The sequence below is a fragment of the Episyrphus balteatus genome, chromosome 3 (assembly GCF_945859705.1).
Source record: "Episyrphus balteatus chromosome 3, idEpiBalt1.1, whole genome shotgun sequence".
Classification (NCBI taxonomy): domain Eukaryota; kingdom Metazoa; phylum Arthropoda; class Insecta; order Diptera; family Syrphidae; genus Episyrphus; species Episyrphus balteatus.
Genome location: NC_079136.1, coordinates 39,182,563 through 39,207,467, shown reverse-complemented (window position 1 = coordinate 39,207,467; position 24,905 = coordinate 39,182,563). Strand labels below are relative to the sequence as shown.

General features: G+C 30.3%; 2 protein-coding genes across 2 annotated transcripts in view; one reads left to right on the top strand and one right to left on the bottom strand.

Moving 5' to 3' along the window:
- The window catches only part of LOC129913467 (cGMP-specific 3',5'-cyclic phosphodiesterase), a 184,674-nt gene that overhangs the window by 15,197 nt on the left and 144,572 nt on the right, over positions 1-24,905 (bottom strand). Inside the window, exons 8-11 of the mRNA XM_055992160.1 lie at positions 3,667-3,910; positions 3,472-3,563; positions 3,071-3,394; positions 2,852-3,005 (exon numbers count right to left, since the gene is read on the bottom strand). Coding sequence (XP_055848135.1) covers positions 2,852-3,005; positions 3,071-3,394; positions 3,472-3,563; positions 3,667-3,910 — 814 coding nt within the window. The remainder of the gene's footprint in view (positions 1-2,851; positions 3,006-3,070; positions 3,395-3,471; positions 3,564-3,666; positions 3,911-24,905) is intronic.
- LOC129913474 (UDP-glycosyltransferase UGT5-like) lies at positions 20,890-22,905 on the top strand. The gene is made up of 3 exons (XM_055992170.1): positions 20,890-21,621; positions 21,684-21,852; positions 21,926-22,905. The coding sequence occupies exons 1-3, from the start codon at positions 20,951-20,953 to the stop codon at positions 22,655-22,657; spliced, it is 1,572 nt and encodes a 523-aa protein (XP_055848145.1). The 5' UTR covers positions 20,890-20,950; the 3' UTR covers positions 22,658-22,905.

The following is a 24,905-nucleotide window of genomic DNA, read 5'->3' as shown; positions in this document are numbered from 1 at the left end:
GCTTTAAAAAAAATGTTATTGCAACTGAAAAATATTTGCATTGAAAATAATATTTTTATTGCAAATAAATATATTTTGCATTAAAAAAAAAAAATTATATTACAAATAAAACATTTTCTGCATTAAAAAAAAAAATCAATGCAAAAATTGTGTATTAAATATTTTTTTTTTTAATATTCGTCGAATCCCTTACAGCTTTGACTTTTTGGCCTTAGATAAGGTTCAATAGTAAAGGTAGTTGAAATAACTAATGTAGGCGAATATTAAGAACAAATATTTAATGCACACACATTTTGCCTTGATTGTTTTTTCTATTGAGAAATTTTTTTATTTGCGATAAAATTTGTTTTTAGTATATTTTATTTTGCAATAAAATTTTTATTTTCAATGCAAATATTTTTCAGTTGCAATTACATTTTGTTTAATGCAAATTTTTTTTTTGCAATTAAATATTTTTTTCAAGGCAAATATTTTTCAGTTGCAATATTTTTTTAAATGCAATTTTTTTCAGTTGCATTTAATATTTTTTTAATGCAATTTTTTTTTTTTTATTTGTAATAAATATATTTTTTTTTTTTTTGAATTTGTAATGGAAAACAAATAATGCTTTAAAAATTGGTATAGAATTTGTGTTTCAAATCGAATGAAAACATCACATAATATCTATTTAAAAATTTTCCTGATCGCTATAACCTACCTCTTAAGTACATAATGTAAAAATTCGTTGTCTTTTGATCAAAGAGGCTTGTTTTTATTTCTCATATTTGTAGTTCTTCATTCCTTAAATTATTTTACTAATTTTCCTCACTATTTACAATATTATTATTTTACCTTTTGTTTAACTTCTGTAAATCCATGGATGTCATTATAAAATAATAAATATAAAAATAATCCAGCAATACAAAAATCTTAATATACATATTTTATATTTACATATATTTAAAAAATTTTCTTATTTGATCAAACTACTAAGATCTTCTTCTTCCTTTTTCTCGGCGCTGTTATGATCTCGATGTCGAGGGGATTATAACTATCCCACGCAGTGTTGCCAATAGTGCAGATTTATCTGCATTTTGCAGATTTTCAACACATTCCCAGACTTTTAAGAACCATAAATCTGCAGTGCAGATTTTATCTGCAACTGAAACTTAACGTTTCAATAACAAAAATAGATTTCATTTCAAAAAAATCCAGTAAAATGGTATTAACTTTAGTTTTCAAATCAGCTGGAATTTGTTCATAACGTTCTATATTTTTCCTTCTTGATTTCATTTTCTAAATTCAAATTGTAACAAAACTCAGTACGATTTTGATTTTATAGAGGAAAAAGCCTAACGATATAATTAGGTATTTATAAACACTTCCAGGGTTCCAGGGAAGAAGCTATTGATACAAATTTAACAATTTCAGCGAGAAAAATTATTCTCGAAATTAATTTTAGCTGACACCTGTTCGCAATTTTCTTCATTGCAGATTTTTTTTCATAGTTTCTGCAGATTTTTCAAAATATTTTAATGGCAACACTGATCCCACGTAACTGCTTCACACTATCTGCCTGTGGGGTTCGCCGTGATCAAACTACTAAGATATAACAGTATTAGTTATTTGACAACTTGTGGTTTTCAAAATTTAGTTGTAATTTTTTTTTTGGATAATCACAAATTTGTGAACTACTTATTTGTATTTTGTGAAACAGAATTTCATTGTATAAATTTGTACTTGTGATCTACAAGTTACAAATTTGTGCTTTTAACTTGTAGTTGGTGAAATAGGGCCCAGATTTATTTTTTAAACCAGTGAATAATATGGTCGTAAAAGTTCAAATATTTAATAGAATAAAATAAGCTGTCATAAAAAATAATTTTTAAAATGTCAAAAAAGTTGTTTTGGCTCTTTGACTCCAGTTTTTGAGTATTATTGAATATTTTTGAAACGATTCGGAACGAATCCAAGACAACATTGGAACAAATTAGTGCCAAATTGAAAGACCATAATATGTGTTCATTCATCCCACTTTATGCATTATTATTTTGTAGGACACTCAGGCGTATGCGTACTTTTATTTTCAATACAAAAAAGGAATGTTAAAAAAAGTGTGGAAATCATTAATAGTATTCATGGTAAAAATTTCTGAACTCAAGAAAAATTGTTAGATTTTCAAAACCTTAATTTTTATACTGAGATTTGTTATAAAAATAGAGATTCTTTATTATTTTTTTCTATTTTGATTTGATTCAAGAAAAAAAAATGTGACACACTTTGAATAAAATCCAACACCAGTGAAATTCGGTGAAATTGTTGCACTTTGATAAGAAAAGAGCAAAAAGACTTTATTTTTTTTGACAAATGAAAATTTATTTCGGAGTTAATTTCCTCGTTCTGATTTTTATTCTGATAATGTACCAATGAATGTCCAAAGCCAGACATGAGCTTCGAACAAAATACTGTCAAAAATGCGAAAAATCAAAAACAAACACCTGAGTTTTTATGATTAATCTTAAGGACTTATTTTTGACAAAAATTGTTTGTAACAATACTAAGTTCGAAAAATGTTCGATATTTTGATATTTTTAAATCATTTTTTGTATCGGGCTAATGGTTTCCAGGATATTTGTTTTTCAAATTTTGTCAGTTTCGTCAAAATCGATTACTTTTTTCAATAGGTACTGTTCTTACTACAAGTAGTCCTATAAATGGTAAATTTTGCAATTTCATTTCAATTTGTGAAAAATGCTTTTTTTGGATTTACTAACCACATAAGACCTAATTATTTCAATCCAAAAAACTCTTTTTTTTTTGCACTTAAATTCACACGTGTCCGACTGGCGACTATAAAAGTTGTTATACTTACGTTCTTTTTTTTCTTCACCCTGCCAGTCGAATTCTCCATTCTCAACTAATTCCAAAAAACTGTTTCGTTTCTTGAAGTACATTGCCAAATCCGTTGATAGAATAGCATTTTCAACAGTTTTCATAACCGATCGATAATCGTCCGGTGAAAGTGCCTGCAATAGTTATAAAAAAAAGACATTTTTTAAACATCCTTTACGGCGAACACTTCCAAACTTACCTGAAAAATATTATTTCCTTCAGAATTCAATATCATAACACACTGATCAAAATGATGATGTTCCATTGTGCTAGTTGTATATAATATCGCCAAAGGACTTTCGGTTTTTGTCTGAAATGCATTATTTGTTCCACGATGATCCAAATCATGACACAGACATGCCACCAATAAACCTAATATCTCTAAATCAGTCATAAAGCGTTCCATTTTGCCAGTTTTGAGCATGGCAAACATGGTTTGGGACACATTTAAGGCGTGTCGCCAATTGTGATACTTAACAGGACGGTAATTCTTACGAACACTTAGCACCCATCGACAAAGGACCTTTAAATTTAAATTAAAAAAAAAAAAAACGGTTCACAATAAGAGTGATTTAAAAAAAAAAAGGAAATAATACACACATCATAGGGAATCTGAAACTGTTGAACCAAATTACACTGCAAGAACATTCTCAGCACCGCCTTACACGTGTCATCGTCATTCAGTTCAAAATCTGTAATTTAAATGAACAATCCCAAAAATCCTTTTTATCCAACACAAACACACACACAAACAAACACACAACATCGACAACAACAATGAAATCGAATACTCACCGATAAATTTAAAACTGTACAAGCTGTACGCTTCTGCACTGGCCACAGTGTCCTGAACCAATTTGCTTGTTTGATCCTGACTAGCTGTAGCATGATACGAAAGGCATTCGAGGGCGACTTTCTGCTTGGCCATCAATTTGCATGCATTCTCATACATTTGCGTGTTATGGATACCAAGTCCGCAGAAAATAGCAAACGCCTCGAAAATTGAGACATCCGAGTCAGTGAATGGTAAACCGTTTCCCTGTGCACAAAAACCAAAAACAAACAAAAAAAAAAAGGATAACAAAAGGATATACCACCAGTCAGTTGTTAGTCATGCAAATTTGAGAAACTCATATCAGTTCGGTTGGTAGATGCTCATTCCAAGAAATTGGGTTTTTCGGGAGGATCTTTTTCGACTTTTGCACGAGATGGAAATCCAAATTATTGTGACTTTGGCTATAAGCTTCATGCCAATAGAAACTGAGATATTGATATGTTTGTCTCTTTGGAGAACACAAAATCAATAAATAGAAACAAGACAGAAAACACAATCGAGAAAGGGTAAAACGGATGTATACGAAATAGGATAGATAGTATTTCCTTATGGTGCCAGCTGCAGGACACATTTCTAAAATTCGCAAAACAAAGAAAATCCCCATCCTTTGAAAATTGAAAACTTGATTGGAAATGCAAACATCTGCATTTATTGAGTTACCTTAAACCAGACATGAGATGGAAGTCATTTTACAATATTCGAACAAGGACACAGAAATACATACAAATTTTTCATTATTTGATGGTCATGGTTTTGACAAACCAGAATATTTAGTTTGGTAAAAAACTGAATTTTAAAGTATCTAATGAATTTTTTTTTAAGATTCGAATTAATCCTTCAATAAATGTTTGCATAAATGAAAGACCAAAAAGTGAACAGCTTTTTGAATGGTCTTACATCAAGTCACGTTTTTTTCCATTTAAGTCGAGATTTAAAAAGAAAAATAAGGAAACAGAAGAAGTAGACTTGCACTCATGTGATTTTTTATTAATTCGAATCATATATCTCAGGAGGGCGGAAAATAAGTTCATGAATTTTGATTAGCTTTCTTTAAAAACGCATTTAAAATGCAATGGTAAGGTTGTATTGTAGGTTATGATCGATCAACCCGGAAAATTCATGTTGAAGGAATCTCATATGGCCCATTATTGTTTCAACATATTTTTTGAATATTTACCTACAGTCTAAGTCTCTGGAGCGATTGTCTTTCAAAATGGTAGATAATAGTTTGGGAGATTCTAATTTATGGAATTTAACATCACCGAATTATAATATTTTTTAGAACCAAAACTAACGGTTACTTTCATATAACGGAAATAAAAATATTATTTTTTTCAAAAACGTTTGATATTTGTAAAATTTATATTTTGGTTTAAACAAAATCAAAGATTACTTACATAAGAACTAAAAACGTTACATTTTTCCAATTTTTTTTATTAAAATTGTACAATTTTCCTTTAAAGAAGAAATAGAAAATTGTTTTTGGCATTTAAAAAAAAAAATATTTTATGTAAAAATAATCGAAGTAAGAACTGTAGATCTTTTTTATTTATTTTTTTTTTTATTTATTTATTCAAATCTACGATATCTTGATCTTTTCATAATCTACAACTTTTATAAGTATTTTTTTTTCTTCCTTTTAACAGAAATCGTAAAAAAAATCATTTTTTGACCTACATGACATCATCCGGTCATCTGATGGGATGCAATCGATGTTTATCCTAACATTAATTATAATAAATATAATAATTATAATAAATATACATACAACGCTTATTTGTGAATAAAAATGTATGTTTTTTAATTTTTTGACATTAAACGGGTAAAAAGAGATTTTTGAAAAAGTCTGAAAAAATGACTTTTTTTACCAAGCTAAATCTCTAAAATTATAACAATTAAAAATCTGAAAAATTTTCACATGATAGCTAAACTTATTAAATTTGAGTCTGTAAAGTTTTAAATTTTTTGAACGAATTGTTTGGCTGGAATTTAAAATTGATCGAACAAGGTCCAAGAAACCCCATGTTATTCCCATAAGATATTTCAACCGCTTGGCGGCACGGGTTAGAATTAAGTTAGAGACTTGAAACTTGGGGAATATTTTTTTTAGTTTATTTCCAACCATATAAGATCCTAGGAGCATAGAAATTCTTATTATTTGAAAATAACGAACACCCTATTGTGCACCTTGCAATTCACATCATGAAAAGCCACATTTTCTATTTACGAAAAAATAGCATAGATTCCGCAGTTTTGGTCAAATTCAATAAAAAAATACGCCAATTTGTGCCTAAATGTATATTCTTTCAGAATATAACCTTATTTTATTCTTTTGTTTATTTTATTTTGCAAAAAAAATTGGGTAAAGTTGAAAAAATTGGGAAAAAAATCACTTTTTCAAGATTTGTGGGATGAAAACCTACACTTAATTTGTTTAAACAATAGACTTATGTACATCATTCAAAAGGTCTGGAAATCCTCTTTCCAAAAACATATAACATATTGAGAGTTGTTATAAAAATGACTGAAATATTGATAGATTATATCGTAAGGTCTGTAAAAATGGTTTTTTGTAAAAAAAAAAAAATAGAGGGTTCCAAAAATATAACAAAAATATTTGTATGCATTATTCGACCATACGAACAGCCTACACTATGTTATTTCTCGGGTGTATTTTCAGTGTCGCACCGTGTTATAAATCCTCAATCTCGTCCAGCTCCATATTTTGACACTAGTTTTAGCCATTAAATAAATGAATTAAGCCATCGTAAAAAAAAGCACTGGGCAAATTGCCCGATTTAGATGGTCTGGTGAATTATCAAAGGGTACCAAAAAAATTATTAACTGTGGGACAAGGTTTAAAACTTCAGGTTTAAAATGTGAAAAAAAAACAAAATTAATTCAAAATTCTAAGCTTTTCTTGAACATTTTCTTTAGATAATTTTCCTGTCCACCTTAATGGGAGGAGCTGGTTCTCTTTTCCATATATCTAATTTTTTCCGGTCACAAACTTTTTTTTTGTCGTGTCTTATGCAGATCACCCTGATTGCAAGTTACCTATTACAAACCTAAACCGCATGTTAAAATGTGACCTTTTCACCTTTAAAAGTCGAAAATAGTTGCAAGTCCAATCAAAAAACTATTGATAAAAAAAATTAATGAAATTTAAATTTTTGGCACTATTATTTCAACCACATCATTTATAAGATGAAATAAAGCTATGTGAACTTTTTGCTTACACTTTCGCTTAAAATGAAGTCATCCACTTTGTGGAGCATATAAGCTTGATTGTTGATGATCTGATCTTTTTTCTTAGTATGTTTACAAAAAGCTATTCAAAAAAAAGCTATAGAAAAATGAATTTTGTACATTTTTATTGAGTTTTTTTTTTTTAGTTGAAAACGAGCACGTAGCATGATGGGACTGATTTAATTCTTCTTGTATTTTGTTAAAACTGCAAAAATTTTTTTATATATGAGATTAATTGAAGGTATTGAAAGAGGATTTTGTATGTGTTTTTTTTTTTTGAAAATGTTCCGCTACTGACGAAAAAAAGCAATTACCCCACCCTATAGTCTTTTTGTTAAACGCAAATTCACTCACGCTCAAGTGCCTTATTTCATTTTTCTGTGTAAAAAAGCAAATAAACCTGAATATAAAAAACGGGCGAAGGTAAAAATTAACGAAGTCGGGAAATTTTTACAAAAAAAAAAGGCCACACATCACACCATTTGCATCAGTTTTTTCCTGAAATTTTTGAACCTATGCCTTCACACCATCGTTCCACATATAGTACAGGTAAAATAGTACATAAAATCAAGAAATAAAAAAAAAAATTGTTACACTTATGAAACTTGGCAAAAAGTTTGCTTTTGGGATTAGAACCAAGTACAAAAAAAAGTCTATAAAAAAATGTTGGGTGGAAGGGTGTTTTTTTCGAAGAGACTGTTAAATCTGTAATTGGTCCCAAAAAGCCAATGATTCGCGTAAAACGTGTAAGAACTTACTTATAAATGTTTAATTTGTCATCAAAACCATAAATAAAATGAATCATTGGCTTTTTGGGAACAATTACAGATTTTACTGTCTCTTCGAAAAAAAAAACCCTTTCACAAATTTTTTTTTTATTAAAACTCTTTATTCTTGCTTTCTATCCCAAAATCAATGTTTTTATCGAATTTCATTAGGGTGACCCATCATTTTTTTTTTCACTCAAAAAAACACCCTGTTAACCATGATATTTTTATAGACACTTAAGATTCTTGTTTGTTATCTTAAAAGTAACATAATTGCTAAATATCAATACGGTCCCACTAATATTACTCTAGTATTTCACACTTTTTCAAATAGACCCATATTTTATTTACTTCTAAAAAAAACACCCTTTCACATAAAAAAATTTATAGACTTACATTATTCGTAGTTCCCATGGGAAAGAGAACATATTTAATGAATTTCGTAAGGGTACCATTTATACCATTGATTTTATCGGACTTATCGCGGATTTTTCCCTATTTCCCAAAAAAAACACCCTTTAACCTAAAATATTTGCATAGACTTTTTGAGTTCTTGCTTTCTCTTATAAATGAAACATTTTTACCAATTTTCATTGGTGTAACAATTTTTTCACAGTCTTTGTGGTACTAATTCCGAATTTCGTCATTTCTTGAAAAAAAAACACCCTTTCACTCAAAATAATTTTTTACTTTTTATAGATTCTTAATTCTTATAAAACTATTTCACCAAGTTTTAAAAATTAATAAAATATAAGTTAGCTGTTATGATACCTTTCTCACACATAACTTAACCTATCAAAAAAACACCCTTTCACACAAAATATTTTTAAAAACTTTATGAATCCTTTGTCCCTGTTTTATCTTAAACCTAAATCCCAAGTTTTGTCAGTGTAGCATGTTTTCCACATGGGTTTCGGTTATATTTTACCTGTTGAGGTCAAAAAACAAACACCCTGGTTTTTAATCGGAAATAACTTTTCTTAGAGCAATCGTATTGACTTTATTTTTATGTCATTAGATTCAGCATCAAAAAAATACCTTGAAAACATGTGTCATATGATGATATTCAACAAAAAAATTTTTTCAGTATATTTTTGACCTTCAGCTCCTCCCTCTTGTACGCAAAAAAACACCCTTCCACATAACTTTTTTTTATAGACTTTTTTTGTACTTGGTTCTTATCCCAAAAGCAAACTTTTTGCCAAGTTTCATGAGTGTAACAATTTTTTTTTTATAAATGCCTATTTTACCTGTACTGTGTACTAATAGGAGTATTTCGAACAAAAAACCTGAACAAAATTATTTTTTGAAGTAAAACAATTTATTTTTGCTATTATTTATGCAATGAAAGGCGGTTTTAAGTAAATAAGTTGAAAAACTCTAAAAACGCTTGTGATAAGAAAAACTTAAAAAAATAGTATAAAATTTCATACACCCAAAATGTGAAAAAATTAAAATAACTAAAATATTAGAGCTTCTAGAAAGGAACCATTGTGATTTTTAGGCTTAGTGAATTAAAATGCATCAATTTCAATAACAAAAATTTCTGGAAAATGTTAAAAACCCGTAAAAAAAACCTAAGGCGTATGAGTGTTTTTTACTCAAAGTGAAAATTTCATTCGCAAAATATTTTGTTAATCGCAAAAATTCACGCCCAAATTTTTGATATTAAATTAAAAGAATAGTGAAAGTTATCATAAATCTATGTATTGAAGTAGAATAGTAGGGTATACATTATACTATAACAAAGCACTTAGACTAAAAAAAGAGCAATACAAATATCTATGTGTGGCAGACTCTTTTCCCACTGTCATTTATGTAATTGAACAAAAAACATTTAATATTTCCATAACTATTCTTTAATTTATTATTCCATACCTGCAATTGTATTTTTTATTTGAATATTTTATGTTTAAATGCACCCTCGCTTACAATCAATCCCCTAACAGCTAACAATACTCACCAAATCACCACAAATATAAAAAAAAAAAAAAAAAAATCAGAAAATAAACAGCTGACTTGAACTTGTTTTGTCACATCACACACTTTACCACAAAAAAAAAAAAAAAGAAGTGCATCAAATTCAAAAGAGCCCTTGTATATTTACCATGCGCTTTGTAAAAAATTTAATTCAAAATTTTGATTTTAAGAAAATCGACTTTTGTCCAGCTTTTCGACCAAAATACCCCTATGTGCGTTTTGTTAAATTGTCATACGCTATTCTCTTCAGACATTAATGAATTTTTGAAATTTTGTTTTATTTTACACAGTAACGTTCAATCTGCAGTAAGGCAATTTTGGATTTTTTTAAAATGTTTTAAAAAATTATAGAAATAAGCATTTTTTGAAAATTCAGTCAGTGAATTTTGGAAATTTCATTTTATTTTTTAAATACAGTTAAGCGATCGAGAATCCGTGCGCAGTTTTAAAATTTGTTAAAAATTCAAAAAAAAAAAAAAAAAACATACCAAATCCCCTCCGAAAACACTATCAAAGCTATGACCCTGATCAATTAAATTTTTTAAGAGATAAAAGATCCCAAAACACTATCAAAGCTATGACCCTGATCAATTGAATTTTTTAAGAGCTTTTTTTTCATTTCGCAATTCATAGTAAAATTTATATTAGAAAATATAAGAAAAAAGTATAATTTATCACTTGATCAAAAAAGTGTCTAAAACAATATAAACAAATTAACAAAAAAATTTTAATACATTAGTATATCGCTAGTTCGAAACAAGATTATAAAGGTTTTTATATTTATTTCACCAAAATTGTACTTTATTTCACTAACAGTGATAAGATCAATCAATTATAAACAAAAATTAATCATTCTTGTTAAACAATCTACCAGACAGAAAAGAAAAAAACAAAACAAGATTATAGGTATAATTTGGTTTTCTTTTGTTAAAAAATAATCCACATGTCTTTAGTTTAATTTTGATTTCAGTGCTCGGTGGTTAAAGAACGAAAAAAAATGAAACTCCAAATAGCTTCAGTTTGTGTTTTATTTGCCCACATAATTGTCAGTGCAAATGCGGCAAATATACTCGGGATGGTTTTAACTTACAGTCCATCACATTTAATTATACAAATGGCCACAGTACGAGCTTTAGTCGAACAAGGCCACAATGTAACTGTCATAACATCGTTACCACTTAAAGATAAGAACCCTGGATACCGACATGTCTTTTTAAAGACTCTTGATACTTCAAAAGTTGAAGCCAACGGAGTGGTAAATGATATGAAAGATTCTTCACCTTTTATCAGAACAATAAAAACATTTGTATTTATTAAAAAAATGTTTGACAAATATTCACAATTCAAATATGATCCAGCATTTATCAGTTTTATGAAAGAGGACAATAAATTTGATCTTTTGCTGCAATTTTATGCATTTAATGATTACCAATTCGGTTTGGGAGCCCATTTTAAATGCCCAATAGTTTTGTCTTGGGTGCTTCAGCCTTATGGACATCTCAATCGACTTATTGGAAATCCGACTCATACAGAATTTGTACCATATGTGACTATGGATCCAAAACCAATGGATTTTTCTGATCGTGTTTATTGTTTTTTGGTGAATATTGGTGAACGAATTTTCTCGTTATCGTTGGAGTTCTTTAATGAGAGGAAGTACAAGTAAGTTTTTTTGACGGACCTCAAAATTTCGATCAATTTTTTCATTTTCTTTCTTTGAAGTGAATATTTTCCTCCTGACAAATATCCAACATTCAAACAAATGCAGAACAATGTTTCGCTGCTTCTTTTTAACCATCATTTTAGTGAAGGTCCTGTAAGACCTTTGGTTCCAGGAATGGTAGAAATTGGAGGTATTACAATTAAGGACAAACCAGATCCATTGCCATTGGTTAGTTCAGAATTCAACACACAATTTTTTTTAGAAAAACACTAATTTTTTTTTTCATTTTTCCAGGATATTCTCAAGTTCCTTGAAAATTCCCCCAAGGGTGTAATATTTTTTAGTCTTGGATCAAATGTTAAAGCTCATCATTTAGGTCCAAATTTTCTACGAATGACTTATGAAATATTGTCTACCCTCCCGTACAATGTCATATGGAAATTTGACATTGACGAACTTCCAGGAAACTCATCAAACATCCTTTTTAGAAAATGGTTACCCCAAGATGATATATTGGCTCATAAAAATTTAAAACTTTTTATTACTCATGGTGGCAAGGGAAGCGTTACAGAGTCTGAATACCATCAAGTTCCAATGGTAGCTTTGCCTGTTTATGCTGATCAATTTAAAAATGCTGAGACTTTACAAGCTAAAGGTCATGGAATTGCACTTGATTATACAACTATGACAAAGGATGAGTTTAGAAAAGCAATCCTAGAAGTAATGGAAAATGATAACTATAGAAATAAAGTTCGAAAATTTTCGGAACTTTATCGTGATCGACCACTAACGGCACGGCAGAATGCTGTTTATTGGATTGAATATGTGATAAGACATAGAGGTGCACCTCATATGCAGAGTCCTTTGAAGACGATGAATATTTTGCAAGAGAACAGTATCGATGTTATTTTGTTTTTAAGTGTTGTCATTTATTTGGTTTTTAAGTTGGTAAAAGTTTTTGTAATGATTGTAAGTTTTACAATTAGAAAATTATTGAAGCTCTCGAAACACAAAAAAGATTAATAAAATTGTATGCTTGCGTTCAATTACCTATATAATTAAAAATTTTCTTTGAGAAATGAATTTTTTTAAGATGGATTATTGAATTTTCTGAAAACTTTGTTTTAATACCTAAGTAAAAGAAGAATTTCTTCAGGATGACATTACAATTTTTTAGTTGCGATATAGGTACTATAATATCAAGTTATGCATTCGTAAAAAAAAAAAAAGTTGAGATAACATTTTTCCATGACATTACGATGGTAGACAATGCCAAAAAAGTGGGTCCCGGAAGTCCGTCTGTCTGTCTGTCTGTATAAGGAGCTACAGCCTAAACGGATGGACCGATTGACTTCAAACTTGGTACATAGCATTTTTTGGAGACTCTCCAGAGGTGTTTTTGGAATAAATTTTTTTTATACCAAAAATAACAGTGCTTGTCATAAACCCGCTTTTAGTAAAATTGTAATATGTATCTCGAAAACGGCTCCAACGATTTTGTTTAAAAAATTCAAATTAGTTCTAAGCTAAGGTCTATCTTTTAATGAAAAAATTTTTGTTCGAAAATCATTATTAACGGTGCCATAGAACCGTTTTTTTTTTTCAAATCCGATTATCTCCGAAACTGCTTATTCGATTTCAACGAAACTTTTTGTGAAGAAGCATTTATATAATTTAAATATATAAACCAAAAAAATAATTTTTGGATTATTAAAAAAATTTTCGAAAACCTGACATTAAATTTTTTTTAAATTTTGGTTTTAGATGTTGATTAGTGATTTCTACAAAATGGAATACCAATTTTATTTTAAAACTTTTTTTCCAAAAAATTATTTATAGGTAAAAAATTAGTTTTTTAAAAAACGGCTCTAACGATTTTGAAATTTTTTTTTTCTAAAAATGCATCTTAATATCTTTGGCGCCGGGTACAAAGGTGTTAAGTCAGAAAATGTTGTTTTGAGGAAAATGAAATTGAAGTTTCAATTTTAGTTTGTAAATCTGAATATTATTATTTTTAAAAAGTAATGATGCAGAAACATCATTTATAAGATCTATTTTAATATCCATATGCTGTTGACCAGAAAATTACCGTTTTTTAAAAAAAGTGTTGACTTAACACTTTAAAGCCATTTTATCTTCAAAAATAAACTTGGTCCAAAGGTGTTAAGTCAAGAAAAATCTTTGTTTACATTGATAACAAGGTTTTATTTATAAAAGAAAGTTGAAAATATTAATGTGATTAATTACTAAATGTGGATGGAAATTCGTTTTGAAATAATATAATACTGTAGAAAAATCGCTTTTCGTTTTTTTTTCTTCTTCTTGACTTAACGCTTTAGGATCAATTTTTTTATTTAAAAATTAAAATTGAATGCAAAAACAAAGGAGTTAAGTCAACTTACGCAGTTAGTACCATACAATTTATAAAAATTTTGACTTAAACCCTTTGTACCGAATCATTTCTAACGGAAGGAGATACGCTAGAATTATGGCGATAGGACCAAACGAAAGAGAAAAAAAAACTGACTGAAGTCCAATAAAAATCCGAAAATCGATTTTTTTGACTTAACCCCTTTGTATCCGGCATCAAAGATATATCAATCAAAACTGCATACTTGTTTTGGAGGGCAATTTGATTTCAGACTTTATTTTATTTTTTTTAAACGATTTATTTTTTTTTTTTCAAATTTCTATATAAAAAGTCTTAAAAATTAAAGCAACTTTAACTCTAAGAGCAAATTCGTGTGACCCAGTCGTGCATTTTATTTTTTTTAATGATTGAAAATTTCCATTTACAAAAGAAAAAAATCCAAAATTTTTTGTTATACAAGAAATCTAATGGCGTGCTTTATTTAGGGGTTGAAACAATTAAAAAAGGTGTTTTCGTAACATAAAATTTTACTTTGAAAATTAATTATAAAATAAAATTAAATTTTTATAAAAATCTCAAAAATTCTAAGCAATTTTTTAAAAAATACGTGCGGTTCAGTCGTGCATTTTATATTGTTTGATGATTCAGATATCTTAATTCCACTAACAAACATTTACCTATTTGAACTAATAATTGTTAAACAGTGGAATTGCTGTTTGTTTTTTTTGTTATACAGGCTCCAAAATACAAGCAATGTAATTTAATTTTTACAAAATAGAATGCCTGAAAGTATGAAACTTAATATTTTTCATACATCGGCAATTCAGCACAAAGTAGGCAACTTAACATTATTAACGAATGGGGACCTTAGGAACTATAGGAGTTATCAATTCATGAACATTTAATTTTTGTAATTCAAAATGAAAATGTCACTTTTATACCGAAAGTGTAATTTTAAATAAAACTGTAGGTGTGTTACTTCGACCACTGTTTGCACCACAATTTGCTAAGTAATCCTCTTGTAAATTGCAAAAATTAAATTTTTGTTTGTTCAACATCACATTTTCGAGAAATTAACTGTGAAAACTAATAACTATAATAAGTTTGTAGTGATGTTATGCAGTACATTAAAACAATTTTGACCGGAAAAACAGGACTCCTTTCCGAGGGCCGAGTCAGAAAATTAATTTATGAAATTTTATAATAAGTTTTCACGCGAATATTCAACCTCTTTAGCACAGGGTCCCAGAATTCCTATATTGGCTTTTTTTAAGTGCAAGTGAATTAAATAAAATTAAAAGTGCACTGGATTTATGCCTGATGATGAATCGGCGAATTTCCGATATTCTAGTGGATCCCTCCGTTTCTTATGCTAGGCTTATTGGACAAGAATTCATTCTAATACACTATGTATATTAGGGTGGTCCTTAACACAAAGTTCATGAAGACATCCGCTCAATCGTCTCCAAATAAATAAAAAAAATCCTGTAATTTTTTCATATTTTTATCTATATACCCCTAACTGGCCCTGTAACAAGGTGAAATTCTTGTACATGGACTTTGGGTCTGATTTTAGCTCAGACCAAACAAAATTTTTTTTTAGAAATCACAAAACTTTGTATCAACTATATGTAACTGCAGTCGATTCTAAATCCCGCTTGATCAAATAGTCATTTGAACTGAAATGGTAACGGAGTTACGAATAACAGAGTTACGCGCGACAGAGTTACGGCCGTCAAAGTTACGTGAAACCGAAGTTACGAAAAACTAGAGTTACGAATTCTAAAGTTATGTTGAGCTATGACATGTGATTTTTGGGTTGGCAACAATTGCTAGGAACAATATGGAATTATGGAAACATAAATAAGAGAATATCGATACGTAGGTGCAATATTAGTTGGACAAATAAGAAGTTAATTTCAATTATGTCCCCCAAACATACATAAGTATACTTATGTTTTTTTTTTCTATTTCAACGTTTTTGCGATCTTCTCACAAAAACAAAACCATATATGTATATCTATACCTATTCAATCAAAATTTTACAAGATTAAATAACACCCATTTTCGCTTTACTCATTTACCTAGTTCTGACCAATGAGAAAAATGTTAATCTCTTGTTTGTATTTCCATAATTCCATATCGTTCCTCGCAACTGTTGCCAACCCAAAAATCACATGTTACACAGCTTAACATAACTTGAGAATTCGTAACCCTAGTTTTTCGTAACTTCGGTTTCGCGTAACTTTGACTTTCGTAACTCTGGTATTCGTAACTTCGTCGGTTTCCCATTTGAACTGTGTAGAAGCGAAAAATTTGCCAATATCCTTTTTAAGTATTTTTTAGGAGAGGAATTCGTAGTTAAAAGTTCAGCGGCATCTCTAGTTTTGTAGGTACAAAGAGTGGTAAGTTGGTTGATATAAATTGCGAGCGTTAGCGAGCAAGAAAATTTTTTTTAAGAAACAAATTTTAACCATTCTAAGGCTTTATAAAAAAAAATTATTTCGTACAATTTAATATATAAAACATTGAAAAATGGACTTTTTCTTGCACTGAAATTTTGTAGCAGAAAATTGACAGGTACATTCTATCTATTGAGTTCTAAATGAAATTAGCAATACTTTTAATAATCCAAGTTGTTTGACATGAGCTAATTACACTGGTCGACAAGGTTTTTGTTACAGAAAAGAGGGTATACTTTTCTATAGGCTGAGCTCGAATCCGAAGTCAGAAAAATTCTATCACATCACGTTTTGGAGAAATTCCCGTTAGAAAATCGAAAATGCCGATTTTTACCAGTTTTCAAAGTTATTTTTTAGCGTTTACTTATTTTTTTTAAATTAAATTTGTAACAGTTTCTAAAAGAATTGTGTCAAAATTTGAAAGCGATTGGTACAGAACTTTTCGATATTTGCTATTAAAAGCAAATAAATATGAGATGCCCCAAACACTTTGATTTCAAGTTATGATTTCTCGAGGAAGATTTAAACGGATTTAGAGAGACTTAACTTAATTCTTTTAGAAACTGTTACAAATTCAATTTAAAAAAAAAAATAAGTAAACGCTAAAAAATAACCCTGAAAACTGGTAAAAAGCGGCATTTTCGATTTTCTAACGGGAATATCTCAAAAACGTGATGTGATCGAATTTTTCTGACTGCTCAGCACACAAAAAACCTATAGAAGAGTATACCCTGGTTTCTGTAACAAAAAAGAACTGTAATTTTGTTGACCAGTGTTATACTTCACTTTGAAATTTAACAATAAACTGAAATTGTTTAATTTTATAATCTGAAACAAAAGAATAACGGAATGTTGTAAATACAATGCTTTGCAAAAGTATAATCGCATCATATAAAAATGGGGATCAAAAAACAAGAATATTGAGAAGAACAAAATGTCCCGTTACTTTCTCTTATAATCGCATTTTTTTTATTTTCAGTATGGCCAACAAGGTTTTTGTTACAGAAACCAAGATATACTTTTCTAAAAGTTTTTTATGTGATGAGCTCGAATCCGAACTCAGAAAAATTCTATCACATCGCGTTTGTGAGATATTCCCGTTAGAAAATCGAAAATCCCGCTTTTTACCAGTTTTCGAGGTTATTTCCTAGCGTTGGTAGCGAAGAAGATATGTGCCCAAATTCAAGCCAAGAATACGGAAGACCTATATCGGGAGCTAGATGAAATTTCTACCCCGACTGCTGGTGCTATTCAAGAGCTACGACAAAACGTGAATAAGGGCGCAACCATTTTCAAAATAGCCGCTCAAAGAAGAAGAAATGCTCAGGAGATCTGTTCGCCGAAGTTTATTAACAATGCCCAAGGCCAACTACTTGTGGAAAATGACGAAATCCTCCACAGGTGGCGACAGTACTGTGACGAACTTCTAAATGAACAATTTCCAAGGCTACACTTTCCAATAGCTTCACCTAACTTAAGCGAAGTATCCGATGTCACAGTCGAAGAAGTTAGTGAGGCTGTAAAATACTCCAAAAAGGGAAAAGCTGTTGGGCCAGACGAAATACCCTCAGAGTTTTGGAAAAAGATGGGAGACATCGGGTCTAGATGGCTCATGGTTCTTGTTTCCAAGCTTATACGAGGTGATCGAATGCCTAATCAATGGAGGGAAAGTTACCTTCTTCCAATATACAAAGGAAAGGGTGATACTCGAAGCTGTGATAATTACCGTTCGATTAAGCTGATGTGACACACCATGAAGATCGTTGAGCGAGTCTTGGGTAGCCGACTGCGAAAAATAATAAGGCTATCTGATGACCAGTGCGGGTTTGTTGCGGGTAAATCAACCACAGATGCAATCCAGAGTATAAGAATCATTATGGAAAAACATCGAGATTCCTTGGAGGATTTGCATGTGGTATTGGTTGATTTTGAAAAAGCATTCGATCGACAACCACGAGATCTGATATGGGTGGCCCTCAGACAACGAGGAGTTCCGGAAACCTATGTGCGGATAATTATGGACATGTATGATGGAGCAGTAACTAAAGTAAGATGTGCAGCTGGAGTCACCGAAGAATTCGAAATCACAGTAGGTGTACACCAGGGAAGCGTCTTGAGTCCTCTGCTCTTTATTACCGTTCTTGATTACCTGCTTGAAGGCAAAGTGACGGACCCAAAAGTGCATCAGTTATTCTTTGCTGACGATGGAGCCATCATAAGTGAAGACCCGATATCCCTGCAACGAGCACTTGATGTATGGGTGGATGTTCTAGAAGGTAGTGGGTACCGCATAAGCGCGAAAAAGACAGAATACCTATGCTGCCCATTTTCTGATCCACACAGGCCTATTCCTGACATTTATTTGAATGGTGTAGTGCTTCCCAAGTGTGAAAAGTTTAAATATCTGGGGTCTATGATAAATAACGAAGGTACTTGTGATGACGATATCAATCATCGCGTAAGTGTAGGGTGGATGAAGTGGCGGGAAAATTCTGCCATCTTCTGTGATCGAAAAATGCCCCCTAAGCTGAAAGGAAGACTCTACACCGCAGTTGTGCGTCCAGCACTCACATACGGTTCACAATGTTGGACAATGTACAAAAAGTATGAGAGTAAGTTAACGGCAGCTGAGATGAAGATGCTTCGTATGACAGCAGGAGTAACGAAGCTTGATAGAATTAGAAGTACGAAGATCCGAGGAAGCCTTCATGTTAAAAACACCATCTCCCAAAAAATTGAACACGACCGACTCAGTTGGTATTGCCATGTTCAAAGGAGAGATCCTGAGAACCCCGTCAAAAAAGCAATATCATACAACGTTCCAACACGAAATAGAAAGAAAGGTAGGCCTAAAAACTCCTGGTACAAGCAAATGCAAAACCACCAGCATTCAGTTGGCCTTAGAAATGGAACAATACAAAACCGGGAGGCTTGCCGCCGATTTCTGAGGTCAACCCGGCGAACCCCACAGGCGGATCACTAGTGTGAAGCAGTTACGTGGGATAGTTATGATCCCCTCGACATCGAGATCATAACAGCGCCGAGAAAAAGGAAGAAGAAGATTTCCTAGCGTTGGTAGGTACTACAGTCTCTGAATAAATCGATACATTTATTTTCGCTTACATACTGGATTTAAGGTTAACATAGAACAAAAGTGGGTAATAAGCAACTGAAGATATCTCGGACAGTAGAAAAGATGTCTGAAAGATTTAAATAGATTTAAGGGTAATATTTCAAAAACGAGATGTGATCGAATAAGTCCGTCTTTGGATTCGAGTTCGTCCACCGAAACCCTTTGAAAAAGCATAGTTTAGTCTCCCTGCATAAGTACTTGTAATATTTAAAAGGTTCTTAAAAGAGCATTTTAAGCTGTTAACATAGTGCTTAAGGAAATGGTCAAAGAGATAAAAACTCTTTGTAATGGACCAAACAATTTTCGTTTTCCTTTATACAAACTTCATCGACAGCTTCTGCAACGATGCAAAATTGGTAGTGATTTTAAGGGAGATTTTCTTATAGGTAATCAAATCACTAAAATACAAAAACAAATCATTTAGTGCTGCACATATTAGACTTGTATATGTTTATAATATAGGTATCTTTTGATTTTCTGAAAAAAAATTCGGGGGGGGGGGGGGGGTTAAACACCCAAAGTCGGTTTTGTTTTTTTTTGCTAAAAATGGTTATTTGAGAGCAAGTTCATTATGTTATTTCCAGATTTGGTGCGTAATTGAAAACAAAGTTTAAAACCTCCATCTAAGATCGAATGGTATGGTGGAAACCACCTTTAACAGAAATTCATTTCACTAAATAACTTAGGTAATATTTTTGTTGTTATGTTACACACCTCCATAAATCAAACCCATTAACGTAATCAAATTAAATCACTCACATGTCATCATCATCATCATCGATTGGTAAAATACCCCATTTTTCTTCGATGAAAGCTTTTATAATTAAAATTAAATATTTATCTGCCTCACGAGTTCTTATCTTCTAAAATCTTCTACGTAATTCTTTTGCATGATCCAAGGTACTTTACCACCTGAGTTGAGTATCATTCTAATCAATAAAAGAATTCTCATATGACACAATAATATGCATATGACAAAAGTCACATGAATGATAAAAAAAAAAATCCAAAACAAACATTAAATTGATTTGATCGCTAACAAGGGTCATCATTGAAGTCGTATCGGAAATAATAAAAAGAACCGATTGTTATCAAAAAACTTGTTCGTGTACGTGAAAAGAATAGAAGAAACGATAAGAAAAAGATTAGTTTTGTTTATATTGGAAAAGAGTTTTGAAGTGATAACACTACGGTTCTTTTGATTTTTTGAAGTGTTTAAAAAGTTTAAAAAATTATCAGAGACTGGTGCAAATAAAGTATGAATGCGATTATGCTGAACCAAAGAAAAATTAACAAAAAACCAAATGTCCCTATTTGATCGAACCATACTGTACTTATAGATAAATATCACGGAAACATTTATATATAATTAAGAAGGCACATTTAAGTAAGTCCGTTAATGACTTATTTACTTTAGATTCAAATATGGTTTGGTCAATATCAAAAGTTAATAGTAGTTGTAGCTGCACTTGTATTCCCTTATGTACTATACAAGTGCAACCAATACCATTTTACCAATGAAAAAGTGGTTTATAAGTCAAAGTACTTATTAAGAGCTGCAAAATAACCTTTTTAGTCATTTAAATTTTAACTACCGTCCTTATTTAACATACGTAAAAATGAAGTCTCAAATAATTCTTTTGATGATTTTTTCATTCGTCCATTTCTTCAAATCAACAGAATCTTCAAATATCCTTGGTGTATTTCTAACACACAGTCCATCAAATGTGATTCATCATATGGCTGTAGCTCGGGCATTAATTGAACGTGGCCATAATTTAACAGTGATAACATCGATTCCTTTGAAGGAAAAAAATCCTGGTTATAGACATATTTTTCTGAAACAACAGGAACTATCCCAAAAGGATATGGACACAATAATCAATGATGCCAAAACTACACCAGTTCATCTTAAGATCTTCAAAGTGTATTCTCTAATCAAGAAAATTATAAACCAATATTCAGAATTCACATCTGATCCGGATTTCATTGATTTCCTGAAGGAAGAAAATCATTTCGATTTGATGATCCTCGGCTATGCCTTCAATGATCTTCCATTGGGTATAGCAGCTCATTTCAAATGTCCTGTGGTGATGTCATTTCCTATTCAACCTTTTGGTCATGTTTCACGAATGATTGGCAATCCAACGCATACAGCATTTGTTCCATTTTCACCATTTATGGAATCAAGTCAAATGGATCTATCGAGGAGGATTATAAATGTTTTTCTTAGCACTGCCGAGAGAATTCTTACTGCAGTTCTTCACTTTTTTTCTGAAAGACTATATGAGTAGGTAGAATTAGAATATGACAATTTCTACAAATCTTTAACGAAATCTAATTAATTTTTAGGAAAAACTTTCCATCGGATAGATATCGAACACTTTCCGAAATGAAGGAAAATATATCACTTATCCTGTTTAACCATCATTTTAGTGAAGGTCCTGTTAGACCTTTAGTTCCTGGACTGGTTGAAATTGGAGGTATACAAATTAAGGATAAACCTAATCCATTGCCGAAGGTATGTGATCAACTTCTGATCAAATTTAATAACTGCTTCGGAAATCATATAATTTTTTTTTTTTAATTTTTAGAATATTGAAAAATTTCTAGAAAATTCCGAAAAAGGTGCAATACTCTTCAGTCTTGGATCAAATGTTCGTGAACATCATTTAGGACCAAATGGTACCGAAATCATCTTTAAAGTCCTTTCAAATCTTCCTTACAAGATTTTATGGAAATTTGATGGAGAAAATCTACCAGGGAACTCAACAAATATCTACTTTTCAAAATGGCTTCCTCAAGACGATATTCTAGCTCATAAAAACATAAAACTTTTCATCAATCACGGTGGTAAAGGAAGTATTACTGAAGCTGAATATCATGAAGTTCCAATGGTTGCATTACCAGTTTATGGTGATCATCCTAAAAATGCAGCTATCATGCAAAATAAAGGACATGGTATTGTCCTAGATTATCGAACACTCACTGAAGAATCATTTCGAAAAACTATTATGGAAGTTTTAGAAAATGAAAAATATAAAAATGCAGTGCAGAAATTTTCAAGAGTCTATCGTGATCGACCGATAACAGCACGAGAAAATGCTGTTTATTGGATTGAATATGTGATAAGACATAGCGGTGCTCAACATATGCAAAGTCCATTGAAATATATGAATTTCTTTGAGGCAAATAGTTTAGATGTTTTTGTGATATTATGTTGTGTAATTTATTTAATTGTTAAATTTGTAAATATGTTTGTGATGTTATCGTTTAAGATGGCAGAAAAAATGGTAGAAATTGCACAGAAAGAAAAACAGCAATGAATATTTATGAATAAGTAGAATAAGATAGTTTAATAAAAATATGATTAAGTTTTTTTTAAGAAAATTCTCTTTTTGTTACTTAGAATTGTGTATTGTCATGTCACCAAATTTATATCGAAAAGCCTGGAACTACTTCATAAACAGCATTATACTAATAGTTACAATTAAGGAAGATCTTAATTATTAGAAACCCAAAGACAAACCAGAAATATATACATTTTGAATGTACAATTTGATATTTTCACCAAAAATTAATTATTAAAATCTATCTTGAATTCATATGAAAATTTCTATATTGTTTTTGACATTCTAATTTCTGTGTACTTGTTTGTACCTATGGCTTTGAAATAGCAAAGCAATTCAATAATGCACTTTGAATTCGTATATGAATAGGTGGTGGTAAGTTTAGCCTTTTAACCAGTTTGACCTGGATTTAAAGAGAATTTTATGAATTAAATTTTCTTATCGGAGTGGAAATAGCAGTAAGTAAACCACAATGAATGCAATTGAATAATAAACTTTGATACCTTGTTCAAAATACTAATTTAAATAGAATTGTTTATTTATGGTCTTGATTAGAAACGTGATACAATACGATTATTCTGTGTGGAAGTATTTTTTATGCATTTATGACTGCATTTATTTGTTTTTATAGAGAAGAAATTACAAATAATGATATTTTCCACGTTTGAATGAAGGTAGAAAAATTGTTATACAATTACGGGTTCCTCAAAAATTATAAAATTTAGACAGTTTAACTAGCAGATAATAATAGAGGAGAAATGTCTAAGAAAAGACTAAAATTAAAAAAAAGAAAAACTCAATATAAAATGTTTGCCGCAGTAAATAGTTTATAATATGGGTGAAATAATAAAAAAAAAATCATGTGTGCAATTAACACGTGGTAGAAGTGAAACCTTAAAAAATCATTTTTCTTGCAAAAAAAAAATTTTATTTTTATTCTATCACCTTCAAATCCATGGTTTTTATATGACAACCTATATAAATTTTATATCATCTGAAAGCTTGTTGTCTTAGCTCAAAATATATATATCGATCAGGTCTATGAGACATCTACAAAAAGAGCTACAATTTTTTGAACTCGATCAATTTCCATAAAAAAAAAGCGAAAAAACACGTATTTTTATCTTCTCACGCTGTTAAATGCATTTTTTCCCTAACAACCTATACAAATTTTTACACCATCTGAAGGCTCATTGTCTAAGCTCAAAATATATATATATCGATCAAGTCTATGAGACATCTACAAAAAGAGATAGAATTTTTTAAACTCGATGAAATTTCATCCAAAAAGCAAAAAAAAAAATTTATTTTTATGTTCTCATGCTATTAAATAAATTTTTTTGTTTGACAACCTTACAAAATTTTAAACCATGTGAAAGCTTATTGTTTCACCTTGTATAATGATGTATAAATCTTATTTCAAAGATGTCTACAAGAGATGTTAGAATTTTTTAAAGTCAACCATGTCGAATTTCCAGACTGAGATTACGGTACTTCCTAAATTGGTATCTGGTCATCGCCAACAGATCTCCACAGGTGTTTTGAGGTATTTTTAAGTTTTTTTTCAATTTAAGATTGTGTAACTTGTAGAGCACGTAACGTTATGTGTGATATATCAAATAAAAGGTTATGCTATCAGCATGCGTATTAAAGTTAAATCAAATTTGTATGTGCACTAGATCAAAAGATATAACGTGTGTGGGAAAAGAACATCTTTTTACTGTTATCTCAGAATTTTGAATATGAAATTAATTGAAATTTTGTACAGTTATAATTTATTTAATTACCTATGTACAGTACAAATTTCATTCATCTATCTATAAAAAAAAAAAGTTATAACAAGTTGAAGTCGTGTCGCGTTTTCGTTTCATCTTGTTTCAAATCACTACGATACTAAAGAAGTTTTCACTTCAAAAAAACAATAAATAAAAAATTATAAATTAGAAAAGTTGGAAAACCAGTAATTCGTTACTAAATTTTTTTGTAGGTAGGTATACAAATTCGAATGGGAACCAAAATTAAAATGAGCATTTTGATGAAAGTTTTTTTTTTTTAGGGGAGGAAACAGAAATTTATTCCGAACCTTATTTCCGTTCAGAATGTATTTTTTCACTCAAAAAAATAACCTTTCAACCATAATAATGCCTTTGCAATTATGATTATGAGCTAAGTGACGTTGGATTTTTTTATTTCTATGCTAGTTTAAGAATATTAAGACAAAAAT